Below are 15,408 nucleotides of genomic sequence, written 5' to 3'. Positions count from 1 at the left end.
ATTTTAGACAGGTTCACGGGCACATGGCGCCTTCTCACGGAAGCCCATTTTCGCTCCCGCTCTTGGGGTTCCTAGCTGTACCATCCCCAGAAGAAACAAGCTTATGCATACGATAGTCCATGCTGCATTAAGTTTTATGAACCAACCTCAAGTTCAATGCATTCCGATTGTGTGGTTTACACAAGAAAATTTTTCTGTCCGTTTCACATTCAGTGACGCATTTTGCTTGATTAAGGTAATTCCAGTGATATTCCATTGCGTACCCTATATAGGGATAATTTCTTTCTAAAATGTCAAGAACTGCTTCCTGCTAGAAACTTTAAAGGTTAAATGTTGCAATGAAGGAGGTATAAAAGAAATTTTGTGAACTTTGAGACGTTTTCTTTGAAACTTGTTCGCGCCGCTAGTTAACAAGTTTGTTTGTATAAATCCCCCTTCATGGCCGGGTTGAAAAAAGCATCTTGAAATAAGCGGGAGTTTTCTACAGTCGTTACTTGCCTTCCGAAGAATTTTCTCGCACGCTGTTTGTGTTCGTCGTCCACAGTAAACCACCTTTAGCAAATTGGTCCAGTATAGCGCTCGACAAAAAATTCTTCGGCACGCAGAGAATGGTTGCAGAAGATTGCCATTTACCTTAAACGCGCAGTGTTACCGATTTTAAGTATTCATTTGAACAGCGAAAAAAACATACTTGTATCGATGGAAATGTTAAAATAATGGTTCAATATTGTTAACAATTAATCTACGAGTATACATAAGCTAGTATTTGTTATCTTTTGTTGCGGATGGCTTGGATGGAAATGGATTATAACTTGAAAAATTTGGCCAATTTTCTCAAATTCTTCCTGTGTGTTTTTGAGAAATTGCTAAATCTGATTTATAGTTTCTTCTTCAATGGGAAAATCAGTTAATATTTTTCTCGTGGTGTGCTATGAACAATTTCAAGTTAGAAAGAAGATTTCATTGTTAAATATTTGAGTACTTTTGGTCAAAATACAGCAAAATCACTGTGAGAGTGCCAACAGGACCAAGAATCTTCCGAATATTACAAAAACAATTTCTTCTGGTAGATAAACTGACCACTGAAAAGTACCTTATTAAGTGAAGAGTCGCTGTTGTGATAAAGGTTAGCTACTTCATTCAACTTTCACTTCGGCGTGATTTTCGACAGCGGAAGTTATTTTTTCGCTGTTTCAATGTCGCCTAATCCCCTATGCATTCCTCTGTCCTATCCACATTGAGAACAAACGGCAGGACAATCTTCTTCTGTGTAAAATTGTTTCTCGATGTCCAGCATGTCACACGCAGTAAACTTTCCCGCGCAAAAGCATAATGCTCCCATATCACCAAACTCCCACATGCTTGCGATCCGTTTCGGGTCACTAACCGGAAGCATTTTTTAATTGAATTTTCATTGAATTGACATTGAATTGAAATTGAATTGAATTAAAACTAGTTGAATTTTGAGACTGAATAATGCTAGTTTACCGAGTGCTACGTAACAGAAATTAAACTAGCGAGACAAACTGGCAACTGGTACAATACAAATTCGCAACTGAGGCGAGTGAGCACGTTGTTAGCGGCAGACAAAAATAGCTTCTGGCAAACTGGCAACATCAGGAACATCAGATGAATGTTCACACTTTAGAAATTCATCCACAGATTCAGTAGTTAGAATCACCTTCTACATCATCATAAACAGCACCATAGGAAAGTACTGCTCAGTAGCTTTCATTTGAATGGTCACACTTTAGGATTTCATCCACAGACTCAAAAGTTCGAACCACCTTGTACAGCACCACAGGAAAGTACTGCTCAGTAGCTTTCACTTGAATAGTCACACTTTAGGATTTCATCCACAGACTCAAAAGTTCGAACCACCTTGTACAGCATAATAAACCGCACCACAGGAAAGTACTGCTCAGTAGCTTTCATTTGAATGGTCACTCTTAATGATTTCATCCATTGACTCAAAACTTAAAACCACCTTGTACAGCATAATAAACAGCACCACAGGAAAGTGCTGGTCAGTAGCTTTAATTTGAATGGTCACACTTTAAGATCTCATCCACAGACTCAAAGGTAGAACCACCTTGTAAAGCATAATAAACAGCACCACAGGAAAGTACTGCTCAGTAGCTTTCCTTTTTATGTTTCATCCAGACTCAACAGCAACGTAGTTTTCATTAAACGAAATTGGATTTTACTATCGATACAAAAACGTTAACTTATCGTGACCCTAGCACACACGCACACAAAAAAATTAAAAAGTCACAAGTCCTCTGGCATAACGCCCAACTTGAAAGCGAAATCCCCCATTGACGGTTTTCCGGTTTTTATTTCCATGACAACAGAAGCACGCTGTTTTCCCCGAGCAAAGGAGAGACATTCCTTACAAATGAATTACTACGGTTCAAACCATTTGTACTTGAGTATATTGACTCGATCTGACAACAGTGTGACAAGTGGTCAGATTTAAACAAATAACGTCCAACGTCGGAAGAATGAAAACCCGTAATACAAACAAAAAGACTCGGAAGTAGCTCCCCGGTTAGCTTAATGGTTAGCATTTATGTACGGGGTTGTTCGTGCCTCGCAAGCCTCGCATGTTTGGCTCGCATGGCTCGCGCGTTTGGCTCGCTGGCTCGCACATTGGCCACACTCAGCCGAATCATGTTACATTAGCCAAGAACGTTAAACTTGGCATATTAAAGAAAAGTTGAAATCTAATCAAAACGGTGCACTTGAAAGTGGTTTTGGCACGAAACTACGAGCGCAATGTTTACTTTAATCTTCTTAGATTTCGTACTCAAGCTTTCGATTTCCTAATATGGAAGTCAGGCGACACAAGGTTCAAACAAAATTAAGTACAATCATCTTGTAAAGTCGCCGAGCTGAGCTGAGCTGAGAGAGAGGATGACACGCTCTGAAACTACCCTGAATCGCACATGATAGACAATGGAAAGGTCAAAAGAGTAAAAATATAATATGACTCCCCTTGATCAGTTATTCTTTTCGTCTCTCAAGGCGTGTACAACGCAACGTAACGCCAACAAGTTATTTTGGGCAAATTACTTCACAGCGTAGAAGGCGGAAACAAACTGGAACTTTGTTGTCAGCTGTGTGGTTTTACTGCACGGAAGAACTGTTGTAGTGACAGAAGCCGTAGAGTTGTGGAAGGAAACACATTGTGGGCCAGACGAATACAATCAACTGATTTGTATGGCATTTGCATTAAAAGTAGGTCAACTGTGACTGGATCACCGCGACAAAAATGAAAGGCTGTACGGTTTTGTTTGCTACTGTGGTCGTCTTTTCGGTCGAAGCATTTGGACAAAGAGGAATGCGACTAACTGATTGCGGCAGCGAACAGTCTTTTTGTACGGCGTCGGAATCGCAAACGACGTTCTTCGAAACAGGAAATGGTTCAGTCCCTACGTATGTCGTTAAGTGTTTACTGAAAAGCGAGAAGATTCGAGACAAATGCGTTATGGATATCTCGATGATATTGCAGAGACTGAAAACCAACCAGGATGTTGTTTTGTATTTTGGGGCGCTGTGTGCTACTCCTCTGCATCTTGTCTTCAACAATACGCAAAACGCCAGAAAGAAAAACACCATATTGTACTTACAGTTCCAGGGACATTGCAGTGTATCAGCCGAGGATATTTCTCGATGGGGAACCGCTACGGATTTCCGAGTTTTTTATATGTTGGAGAATTCGACCTGGCTTGAAGACAACAATACACGGGTAACAAACAGTTCTTACCAAGGATTGGAAAGCATTGGCTCGCTCGTGTTTCATAAAGCTAAACCAGTTAAATTTCCCAACATATTCAGAAAATATGTGTGGCCAAAAATGGCGGAGGTAAGCTTCTCTGACTTACAGCTCACCTCTATTCCTCCAGAGCTCAATGCAACGATGCCGTTACTTCAATCGCTTGAAGTTTCGCACAACAAATTCACAAAACCGCCAAATTTTCCATGGTATAACTCCACGTTTCATCTTCCGAGAGGCTTGCAAAGAACACTTACTGGAAATCACCATTACCAATACGGTACTATAGTGCATCCGAAGATTTACCGACGCTTTTTCGATCTGTCGTTCAATAATATCGAAGATTTATCGACCTACGAGTTTCGCGGACTTCTGAACAAACTGACTCTCGAAGGAAACGGTTTGAAGGTAATTGGAAAATATTGTTTTCGCGGATTGAGGGAAATTCATGTGATCGACCTTAGCAAGAATAAAATAAAACAGTTACCTTCAGAACTGTTTCAAAGACTTGATGATATTCTTGAACTGAAGCTTGACTACAACAATCTTTCAGCGATTCCAGGGGAGCTGTTCAAAACCCTGGCTAACATCAAAAGGATCGACTTGGATCACAACAAACTAAGCTACATCTCGGAAGATTTATTCGGCAATCTTAAAAGCGTCGAAGTTTTGCATTTAGAACACAACCAAATCGCCAAAATTGACGACAAAGCTTTTCCCATTAAATCAAGCTCACTGGGCGAAATTTCTCTCCAAAACAACAAAATAAACCGCATTCCGGAGACGCTTTTATTGCAACGGAAAGGGAAAAAAATTGATCTGTCATTTAATCTTCTAACTTTTCAAGACCTTATCAATGCTTTAGAAGAATTAAATGTGGAAACATTCAGTTTTCAACATCGCGACACGGCAAGTTCACCTCGATTAAGGTTGCAAGAGAGTTTAAAGCACATCAACTTCGGGTACAATAATTTCACCACGATAAACATTAAGGAATTTAACAGAACGACGCGTTACATGTTTGAGCTGTTTTTAAAGGTTTACGAAATCGACATGACGGGGAATCCCCTTTTGTGCGACGGAAAAATATTGGATCTGGTCCGCTGGATTCGAGATTGGATGCAAAAAGATACGCGTGTAAAACCCCAGCAGTTTTCAACGTGGAAATGTGCTGCTCCTGTTGAATTGAAAGACAAGCCTATCCTTTCAGTCGATGAAAATCAATTCAAGTGCCTAAGAAATCTAGCATATTGCCCTAAAGAATGTTTGTGTTTTGTCCGCGCTTCAGACGGAACAGTGATCGTTGATTGCAATGGAAGGAATCTCAGTTCTATGCCCCACAAAGTTCCGCGCGGTCAAACAGAGCTGCACTTCCAGAACAACAACATCCGGGAGATTCCACCCTATCCTTATTTGGAAAATGTCACAGCTCTGTATTTAACTCATAACAAGATTGAAAGGTTGAATGCGTCAACTGTCAAAAGGTTACAGCGAATAAATGTTCTGTTCATCGATTCAAACAAACTGACCGCCTTACCGAGGAACATGGAGAATCTTACCTTTACAACTCTTGCACTGCATCACAATTTCTTTAAATGTGACTGCACGACAAAATGGATGAAAAACTGGTTACGGAGGCGAAAAACTCACATAAAAGACATTGACAATGTCCTTTGTAACTCCGAGAATGTTCAGGGAAAAGCAATTTATACTTTGCCAGATAAAGAGTTTGTTTGTAAAGAGGATAAGAACGACGGCCCTAGCCCGCAATCCAAAATGGAAGAGAAGACCTTCAAAATAATCGCATTCACTCTTGGCGGTTTTCTGATTCTCATTTCGGTCGGTTTCGTCTTGGGGTATAAATATCGTGGTGAAGTTAAAGTCTTTGTTTTCACTCACTTCAACTGGCATCCGTTTGATCGTATAGATGACGCAGATCCCAACAAGATCTACGACGCGTTTATCTCATACAGCGGTAGCGACTATAAGTGGGTCCTGGACACACTGCGGGTGAGATTAGAAAATCACGACCCACCTTTCAAACTGTGCATTCACGATCGCGATTTCTTAATAGGTGCGCCAATACAAGAAAACATTTTGAACAGCGTCGACCAAAGCAAGCGCATGATCATGGTGCTTTCTCAAAACTTTATAAAAAGCGAGTGGTGTTTGCTGGAGTTTCGCGCCGCTCACCAAAAAGTTCTAGAAGATCGCATGAATTATCTGATAATTATTCTGTTTGATGACGTCGACATGGCCGAGGTGGATGACGAAATAAAACTGTACATGCGCACTAATACCTACCTAAGCGTGAGCAACAAGTGGTTTTGGCAAAAGCTGGTTTACGCGCTGCCGCAGAATAGGGAAAAGCAATCCAGAGCTAAACCTGAGATGGCTTTCAAGAATGAAGCATACGAGTTAAAAGAAACCGTGGATGAAAAGAGAAATCAGCCAGAACAGACAGTGCAAGTTTAGAAGACAAGTGGAAGATTTATAAATCTGGCTTCCAAACCAAGCAAAAACGGATTTCTACAACTCTTCTTACAGTTAAGAGTAGGATAGTGATAAAGCAACTAGGATTAGCAGCATTTCTACCATCCCCCTCCCCCCCATCCATCATCCATGGATGGGACACAGTATAAAGTCAGTGGGAGTATCCATTCGCTCCTCGTCCATAGCAGTGCTACAAGCGCGTTTGGGTAGTTTTTGTCTTACAGTTCTCTGTTAGCAATGTAGACTAAGAGCAGCTCCTTATTTTCCTTAGCGATAGGAAAGCGGGCGAACTACCCGAGCGCACGCGCGTGAAAGTTGCCTCCCGCGTGTACACGCGACACGCGGTGGGAAGTGTCCTCGGATTTTCGATTCGTGAATCCCGCAATTTTATCTCTTCTATAATTCGCCCAAGTTGGAGAGAAAATAAAAGTGTAGTGCTAAGCGCAACTTAGTAGACATGAGGAGATGAACAATTCGTCAGACAGACCAACTTAAATTCGCCTATACACGCTAATGCCTTTGATACAATTGCAAAAAATTAATCTGCAAAAGCAAAACGTATAAAGGTGTTACTTTTTGCCATGATAAACCATAAATGTTCTCAACGTTTTGTGCTTTTCTGAGTTTTTTAACAGGCATCAAATTTTCGAATTTTTTTTTTTTCAAAACCAAGCGTTTAACTAAAAACGTTTGAGTTTTGACTGAAATCCTAAAGTGTGACCATTCAAATGAAAGCTACTGAGCAGTACTTTCCTGTGGTGCTGTTTATTATGCTGTAAAAGGTGGTACTAACGTTTGAGTCTGAGGATGAAATCCTAAAGTGTGACCATTCAAAAGAAAGCTACTGAGCAGTACTTTCCTGTGGTGCTGTTTATTATGCTGTACAAGGTGGTACTAACGTTTGAGTCTGAGGATGAAATCCTAAAGTGTGACCATTCAAAAGAAAGCTACTGAGCAGTACTTTCCTGTGGTGCTCTTTCTTGTGCTGTAAAAGGTGGTACTAACTTTTGAGTCTGAGGATGAAATCCTAAAGTGTGACCATTCAAAAGAAAGCTACTGAGCAGTACTTTCCTGTGGTGCTGTTTATTATGCTGTAAAAGGTGGTACTAACTTTTGAGTCTGAGGATGAAATCCTACTAAAGTGTGACCATTCCAATGAAAGCTACTGAGCAGTACTTTCCTGTGGTGCTGTTTATTATGCTGTAAAAGGTGGTACTAACGTTGGAGTCTGAGGATGAAATCCTAAAGTGTGACCATTCAAAAGAAAGCTACTCAGCAGTAGTTTCCTGTGGTGCTGTTTATTATACTGTACAAGCTGTTTTTAAGACTGTTAGCTAAGAAAATTTTCAAGGAGCCTACAAGACCAAAACCCAAAGGGTTAGAAGCCCAACATGTGAAGTGTTAGGTGATGCTACAAAAAATCTAGGCGCCCAGAGCAATTTCTTGAATGCCCCAGGCTAGTGGGCGCCTGTAAGGCAGCAGCCTTGTGGATGAAAATTCTTATGTACGATAATGCAAATGAAAGCAATGTGGGGCTGTTTATCGTGTTGTAAAAGACAGCAATTAAGGTGTCTTAGTGACTGTTATATTATAGGGAAGGACTTTGTAATTTAAAGTGATTTTTAACAGTGGTGAATATAAACGTGCATATTTTATAGTTAGTCTGTTCCAAGCGTTCAGTTTGTGGAGAGCAAAATTATTTTAAGAGGAAAGTAAAACGAACTATCTGGGAAGGGGGGCGCTATCACATTCTACTGCAATTGCTATTTTTTTTTTTTTTTTGAGCTTCCTTTGTTAAAGAGGCAATGTCTCCGAGCTTTTGATCTGTTTTAGTCAACTGCACAAAATATCAGACGAAATATCTATGTTGAAATATGAAGTAGCCATTTAGTAGGAAGATCGCGAAAATATCAAGCGATTTCTCTGAGGAAGAAGAAGCCACGCCTAGTTTTTTAAAGCAATTCTCCAATACACATGGGAAGAAAGGTTGGAAAAATTTGGCAATTGTTTCATATTTCAATCCAGTTCCATCTCGGGCATCTGCAGCCAAAGACAACTAAAAACGGTTTCGATACACTACTACGGTAATTGCTGACAAATCTGGACCATTACTATATTGTTTATGTTACATTGTACTAACATGGGGTTTGTTAGAGGAATTAGCTTCTGAGACACCATCAGGTGTCCATAAAAATGGCCGCACAGTTGATGAAAGAGCTGGGCAAACTGCCTCGCGAGGCCACGCGAGGCAATCAGCTCAGCTGTTTTCTAAAGCGTGCAGTTGAGGTTTCGTGAGAATTTCGCCTCACGAGACGAAATCTCAAATATCAAACACGACAGATATTTTCTTCACGGCCTCGCGAGGTGGAAAACTCACGAAAACTCAACCGCACACGTTGTGAAACAGCTGAGTTAATCGCCTCGCGACGCAGTTTGCTCAGCCCTTTCCTCAAGCGTGCGGCAAGCTTAAAAATTGTTATAAGGCGTTTTTTCCACGAAAAAGGGACACAATATATTTAACCTAATATAAAACATAAGAATGAACGATAAATTGGTGGTACAAATTAATGTTATATGTGGGTTTTATAAGCTGGTTTGATAGCATATTAAATTGTTCTGTAGCGTTTTTAGGTGTGTAGTACACAACAGAATGATTAATAAAGAGATAACCAAGTTCACTAAAGGCGTTAGATTGTCAAATCTTTTTTGTGTCTTTTCGTATCACACGACCTGACTTCCGGTGAGTCGGATCGGTGGATGCAACCTGGCTTCCGGTGAGTCGGATGGGTCGATGCAACCTGGCTTCCGGTGAGTAGGATGGGTCGATGCGACTTGACTTCCGGCAAGTCGAATCGCCTGGGCTTACAAACGACTCCACTTACTTCGGTTGTATTAGACATGGATGTATTTCTGATATGCGCCTGGGATGAGTCATAACAAAACTCTTACCTCTCTGCCTGATAGAAGATTTCTCATCAATCCTAACGTTTTCATCGTCACTTGAGTGTCGGGATCATCAAGAAGACTGATGAGAAAAGAACCACACCCAAATAAATAACATTAAACAAGAAGTCCCGCTATAAAAGGGCAAGCCCCTCCTTCATTTAACACCTTTAGACGCTGTTCAGTCGTGGCAAGTTGTTGACTCAAGCGTCCTCTGAAAAATATGACGGATAATTTTATATCACCAGAGCAATATAAGATATCAAGCTCTTATTTATTTAACAAGGGTTATTCTGACAACTAAGCTAATTTTATCGGTAAAAGCCGATGAAAAGGCACATGTTGTTTGTTAGTTGTTTACACTCTGATGTTGATTGACAACTGAAGGTGAGAATGGCCTGGCCAGGCCCCTTTTATACCGGAACTTCCTGTTTAAGTTGCTAAATGAGTATGGTGTACAGGTGTGGCAGGACATTCCTGCCTTCCTTTCTGACAAGCTTGAATTGGTTCAGAAAAGGGCCCTGCTTATTATACATCCATCCCTTGGCTATGCGGACGCCCTTAGTTTTGCCCAGCTCACAAGCCTCGCAACGAGGAGGAATCAGTTATGCACTAAGTACGTCCAAAAATTACATAATAGTAACCACCGCAAATCACTTTTTACTACCCAAAGCAGAGGACACACCCACGGCCACAACCTTAGAACTGAGACGATCTGTAATACCAAAGCATGTCACAACAGGAACATGTGCTGCACAAAGCTTTCCGGCTCGTTTATTACCTCTTAACAAGGGCACAGTGTGTAAATGGACTTATTTCATGTTATAGCAGTGTATACAATTATAGTAAGCGTAAGGGTTATATATTTCCAAAAAAGTTAGAGCACTTTAAAGCACTCATTGTCAACAACAAAAGTAAATTACAGCAGCAAATTTTTAAAATGAAAATAGGCTTACAGTGTATGTGCATTTATAATTACTGTACGTCAAATATCGTTATCGTATACATTAAATTTGTAAATAAGTAAATGCACAGTAAATGCCTTCAAATATAATGATTTCTGGTGTACGTATCACGGTGTGAGATCTTGATCCTGAAACTCCGCCAGTAATCCATGTTTATACTCCTCATTACAAGAGATTCAGCGAGAAAAGCTTAGTAACAAGGCATTTTAACTTTGGGTGTGCCAGAACCGGAAGACACATCAAGTGTTCAAGAAATATGGTAAAATTTGAAAGTCTGGAAATGTTATTTACTGACAACTGCCAAGAAATTTCTCAGGAAAGTTATAAAATATCTCCCTTTAAGCAACACAAACATCTCAAGCTTTTGTGTGTGGCACACAACCGAGAAGCTCTTTCCGTACATTGTGTTGTTGAGCTGTTGAAGTACACTAACAGTAAAGTACTTTTAGATATTCGAGGGCATTACTTCACACAAGAAGACTTTGATTACATCACTCGGGAACATTACAATACACAGGATAGAATCAAAGAAGTTGGCGATTATCAACATATGATCACATGCCTGCTGCGCGGGTTCCCGTGACGTGACGTGACGTACTGTACGCACATCCGGCTTTTACTTAACTCGCAAATCTTTAGATATATATATTTTTCTGTAACACGTTCCATGACAATCACAACCAGTTTTTCCTTGAATGTTCTTCATTTTGTGTTATCTCTATAGGCCAATAATATCTGGCAAACGTTAAAATGTTTGTACGTTGATTCAGGTTCACGGATGTTTATCATTGTATAACCTTTTATGTCTATATTACGCACGCCAAAGATAAACACACAGATAAACTTGCGAAGATTGGAATAACTATTGGTTTTATAAAGTATAGTTCCTTTGCTTTTGTATTTTGATTATATTTATTCTGGACTGAGGAATTACTTTATATGCAGGGAGAAATGCAAAACTTGAAAATCAACTAATAAAAGTGAATTAGAAAATAAATTATTTTTAACTTTGTGACCGGAAGTGCGTGAACCCCGATGTCTGTTTTCAATGCCCGGATTAACAACGGTTCTTGTTGCATTTCACCCAGGATTTCAGATTATTCCGCAAATGGCAATACACAGCGACTTGCTACAACTGAATTAACTGAACAGCAAGGAAATTTTAATTTATTTCATTTTCAAAACGATCAAATGTGACCGGTCAACATGACCGGCAAGACGAAAGGTTGACCGGTCAACTCCCAAATCAGTCCGGACATTGTCCGTTGACCGGCCGTTATTTCGAGCCCTGGGTAGTAGGCCTGCTCCCTTCAAAAGCTCTATTTTCACTGGACCCTGATAACCTGCAGCTGCATTGTTTCTTAGTGCTGGGAGCATTGTTCTGTTGTTCGTTCTTTTGTCCTCTCAACCAACCATGTGAGACGTTGCAAACGGTTGCAAACGGTGTAGGTTGCCCTCTTCTAGGACGTGTTCAGAGACATGCTCCCCAGAAATATTTCCAAATCTGGACTCATTGAAACGACACTTGCTATCTGGGATGCTTACCATTTACATGGAAAACCCGGAAATTCCAGTTAGAAAATCAAATGGTACGCACCATTCCATTTGGAGTACTTCTGAAATTATGGGCTTCTGGTCAAAGTGATACATTTTTATTACTCCTTTTGGGATTTACAGCTGATGTTCATACAGTTTGCATGTTATCCAAATCTTATGTTAAGACAAGCTAAATCATTTTGTATTTATGCCGAAAATTTCCATCCGGGTGGCTTGCGTAAATGGTAAGCACCCCTGATGTCCCCTTGATCGGTTAATGTTTGTCGATTACTATGCGGTCTTAATAATAACGAAAAAAGAAATCAGCCATTAGCCAATTAATTTACCTTTCAAACAGTTATTAATTTACAATAAATATTTTATGTTGTTACGTTATGTTATGTTATGTTACGTTATGTTATGTTATGTTACGTTACGTTACGTTACGTTATGTTATGTTATGTTACGTTACGTTACGTTATGTTATGAACATACCAGACCACAGTCCGCTACGTCGGACGTCAAACGATATCCTAGTGTCTAAAAGATTGAATCTAAAATCGTACGGAGATATATTCCAACCTGAATAATTGCTCTGGTCCAAGCACTTCTAAAATTTTATTTTTGGTCACGTCATCTGCTTGATACGCCATATTCTGCGAAAAAATACAAACGCTAACTGTTTGATACGAAGCGAAAACAGAGATTCAACAAGAAAATTTAATAGCCGGCGCATTTATATACCGTAAGGAAATTGGTTCTGACCCGACGAAAGAGAGGTATGGCCCACACACGTCTGCACCTGTCAACTGTGTGTTCTGAACTGTCCCAAATACGAAAACACAAGGGGTCGAACCGATTTTTCTCATTCTAAATTATTGGGTAAAGGTGTCTGTTATTTTGTGCGACCTTGTAAATACCGGAAAAATTGCAAAGAAACTGTTTCTTACATCACAAAATGCACTGTAAACGACATGTTTCAAATAAGGCCCTGGTTGTTCAAAGAGCGGATAACTCTATGCAGTGGATGAATCGCTATCCAGCGGATAAAATGTACCCCAACCAATACCACGTATCCGCTGGATAACGTTATCCGCTCTTTGAACAACCGGGGCCACAACTTTGCGGTACTTTTTGTTTTTTCCGTACATAAATTTTACTTGTGTAAATGGTTAAGAATGTTAGGACCGTGCCACTTTTTCACAGGGATGGATTAAATCTTACGTCACGCAAATGTGCCTTAAACTAATAGTTTAGTCTACGATTTCCTGAAGGCTGTAAGTCTTCAGCACTGTGAAGGAAGGAAAGTCAAGTTAAGAGTTTGGGTCGGCTTGCAACTACTGGAGATGCCGTGCTAATCTTGATTCAGTTCAAATTCTGACCGAAACAACATTCGTAAAAGAGTTTAATTTTTACGCAAGTCGCCACCCAGCATGCTGCTAAGCTACCTACAAATAACTTTCACTAAAAATCGCTTCTAACGCAAAACTACTTCTGGGTGAGTTTGGCCAATTTCGATACAAGTCTGTAGGCAAGTTGGTATTTTCTAACTTGCTTTCACTCAGTACGTCTGCGTTTACGACGTATAAACTACCAGTTAGTAACTAAAACCTGAAAGTTGAGGCCTTGAGAGATCCTATGACAGGAGGCAACCACGTGTTACTTTTTTAAGTTTACCGCGAGTTCAAGGCACTTCGTACCACTTACCATAAGCGCCCAGACACCGTTGAGTCGCAGAGCTGTTTCTTGACGCCTGGTTAAATTTGAGAGTAAATTCACTGCTCCAGCTTCTAATATGGGCTACAAAAGGAAACAAAAAACATTCCACCAAAGCTTTGTTTTACATGTTGGCATAATGCTTACAGAAAGTTGTTATGCGGGTGGTAACACATTCGTCTAATGACGACAATCGCAAATAATATAATCCAAAGAACCAATTATGCAACTGGTGCCAAGCGCGGGAAAACAGGCAACCGGTGCCAAGCGCGGGAAAATATGCAACCGGCGCCAAGCGCGGGAAAATATACAACCGGTGCCAAGCGCGGGAAAACAGGTAACCGGCGCCAAGCGCGGGAAAACGCGTATGAGACAATTCACGACATATTTGGGCTTTTGTTCTTGATTGGTTTAATAGAGCTTATTTCGTCAACAATAGAAAACGACAGATAAGTTCATTTAGATCGGGAAAAATTTCCTCAGGAATTAAAGTTATTACTAAATATGGCTGAAATTACATAACAGAAAAGAAAAAACTCAGATAAAACTGAGCTTCTTTAAAAGAATGCCTTGAATAAAACTTATTCAAGACTGTGCTGTTGTAGTTTTATCACGCGTTCTGGAGTCATCCCATGATTAGTTTTAAGGGGGAAGTATCACGAAAATTTGTTGTCATTTCAAAACCCAAAAATGTTTGACTGTCAGCAGAAACAACGAAATTATTGTCAAGTTTGTTTAAAATTATCACCCCAGTGCAATAAAACTGTCGATTAGTGACTCTGACCAGAGACAGAGTAGGCCGGTTTGGATTGAAACTTGAAAAATGTTAGGCTAATGTTTTTCAAGTTCCCGCATTTTTGTTTCCAAAATGCGCTAGAACAGATCACAAGTTGTTTCTTTCAAGAATTGAGTTGATTTCGTTCCTCTCGTCATTCTAGAATTATTTGGCAGGTGATTGAAGGGCTTATTTCATCATTTTTAACAAAAGATATCAAAAAACCCCATGATACTTCCCCTTTCAGCATATTACAGAGCTCAGCAAATACAACTTACAATAAAGCTGAGAGTACTTTTCAAAGTGAAATGAAAAGTTCACTAGAAATGGAACAATGCTGCAATTCTTTGGCATCACATCTACCTCTTTACTAGGCGAAAACTCCAACAGAAGATTGCAGAGCGCAGAAGATGCCACAGTCAACATATTATCGGAAGCATCCTGTAGAAGCTTCATGATCGGCTTCCACACTGCTGTGTCTTGGAAGCTTGTTCGTAGCTGCTGCACAGAGCGGGAAAGGCTGTGGAGACACTTCACGGCCGCTAACTTGACGTTAGTGTTGGGATCTTCCAGGCCTGATACGACATGGTCCATAGTACACTCAATGTCTATTATCTGCAATGAAAAGTTTAGCAGTTTCGAAAATGAAGAGCCAAAAACCTCTGAGAAAACCCTGAAGGGTTGGAAATAACTTTTACGAAAAGAGAAAGATCCACGAAAAAGAAGACCACCCTCTTTAAGGACGGTGCCTACTGTTGTTACTGCGCATCCGTTATTCCGTTCTGCGCCTCTCGAGATGTATGAGCAACTCAGGTTTCTTAACGGTGGTGCCTGCTAAAACAGAGATATTTTTGAGCGGTTCATAACTACGCGTCAAAAGCAGATCTTTGCAAGGGTTAAGTTATTGGAATCCGAAAAGAAAACTAGGGCTAACCGTGCATTTTCAGAGATAATTAAGCTTCAATTTGGGAAAAATATGTTACATTGTTTTGTATTTTAACGCTTTTTTAATATCTCTGAAAAATGCGTGGTTACCTCCAATTTTCTTTTTGGATTCCAATAACCCTTGCTAAGATCTGCTTTCCCCGCATAGTCATAAACAGCACAAAAATACCTCGCTTTTAAGAGGCACCGTCCTTAAGCGAGGGCTAAACCGCAAAACGATCTTATCTGGGATGAAGAGTAAAACTATATAAAACTGA

General features: G+C 40.1%; 2 protein-coding genes across 2 annotated transcripts in view; one reads left to right on the top strand and one right to left on the bottom strand.

Annotated features, from left to right (window-relative positions):
* The window catches only part of LOC146481824 (armadillo repeat-containing protein 8-like), a 51,103-nt gene that overhangs the window by 2,788 nt on the left and 32,907 nt on the right, over positions 1-15,408 (bottom strand). Inside the window, exons 13-16 of the mRNA XM_085107881.1 lie at positions 14,570-14,821; positions 13,423-13,515; positions 12,298-12,371; positions 9,221-9,296 (exon numbers count right to left, since the gene is read on the bottom strand). Of these exons, the coding sequence (XP_084964007.1) occupies positions 9,221-9,296; positions 12,298-12,371; positions 13,423-13,515; positions 14,570-14,821 (495 nt within the window). The remainder of the gene's footprint in view (positions 1-9,220; positions 9,297-12,297; positions 12,372-13,422; positions 13,516-14,569; positions 14,822-15,408) is intronic.
* Positions 2,804-8,954, top strand: LOC146481828 (toll-like receptor 6). The gene is made up of 2 exons (XM_085107857.1): positions 2,804-7,053; positions 7,587-8,954. Exon 1 carries the CDS (start codon positions 3,275-3,277, stop codon positions 6,251-6,253), a length of 2,979 nt encoding a protein of 992 aa, XP_084963983.1. The 5' UTR covers positions 2,804-3,274; the 3' UTR covers positions 6,254-7,053; positions 7,587-8,954.

Source organism: Pavona decussata, unplaced genomic scaffold, assembly GCF_977016875.1.
Source record: "Pavona decussata unplaced genomic scaffold, jaPavDecu1.1 SCAFFOLD_48, whole genome shotgun sequence".
Classification (NCBI taxonomy): domain Eukaryota; kingdom Metazoa; phylum Cnidaria; class Anthozoa; order Scleractinia; family Agariciidae; genus Pavona; species Pavona decussata.
Note: the sequence above shows the minus strand (reverse complement) of the source record. Positions and strands in the feature narration are given on the sequence as shown.

What these genes read in the sequence shown, in the direction of transcription:
- LOC146481828 (XM_085107857.1), top strand. Translation starts at nt 3,275, where the DNA reads ATGAAAGGCTGTACGGTTTTGTTTGCTACTGTGGTCGTCTTTTCGGTC.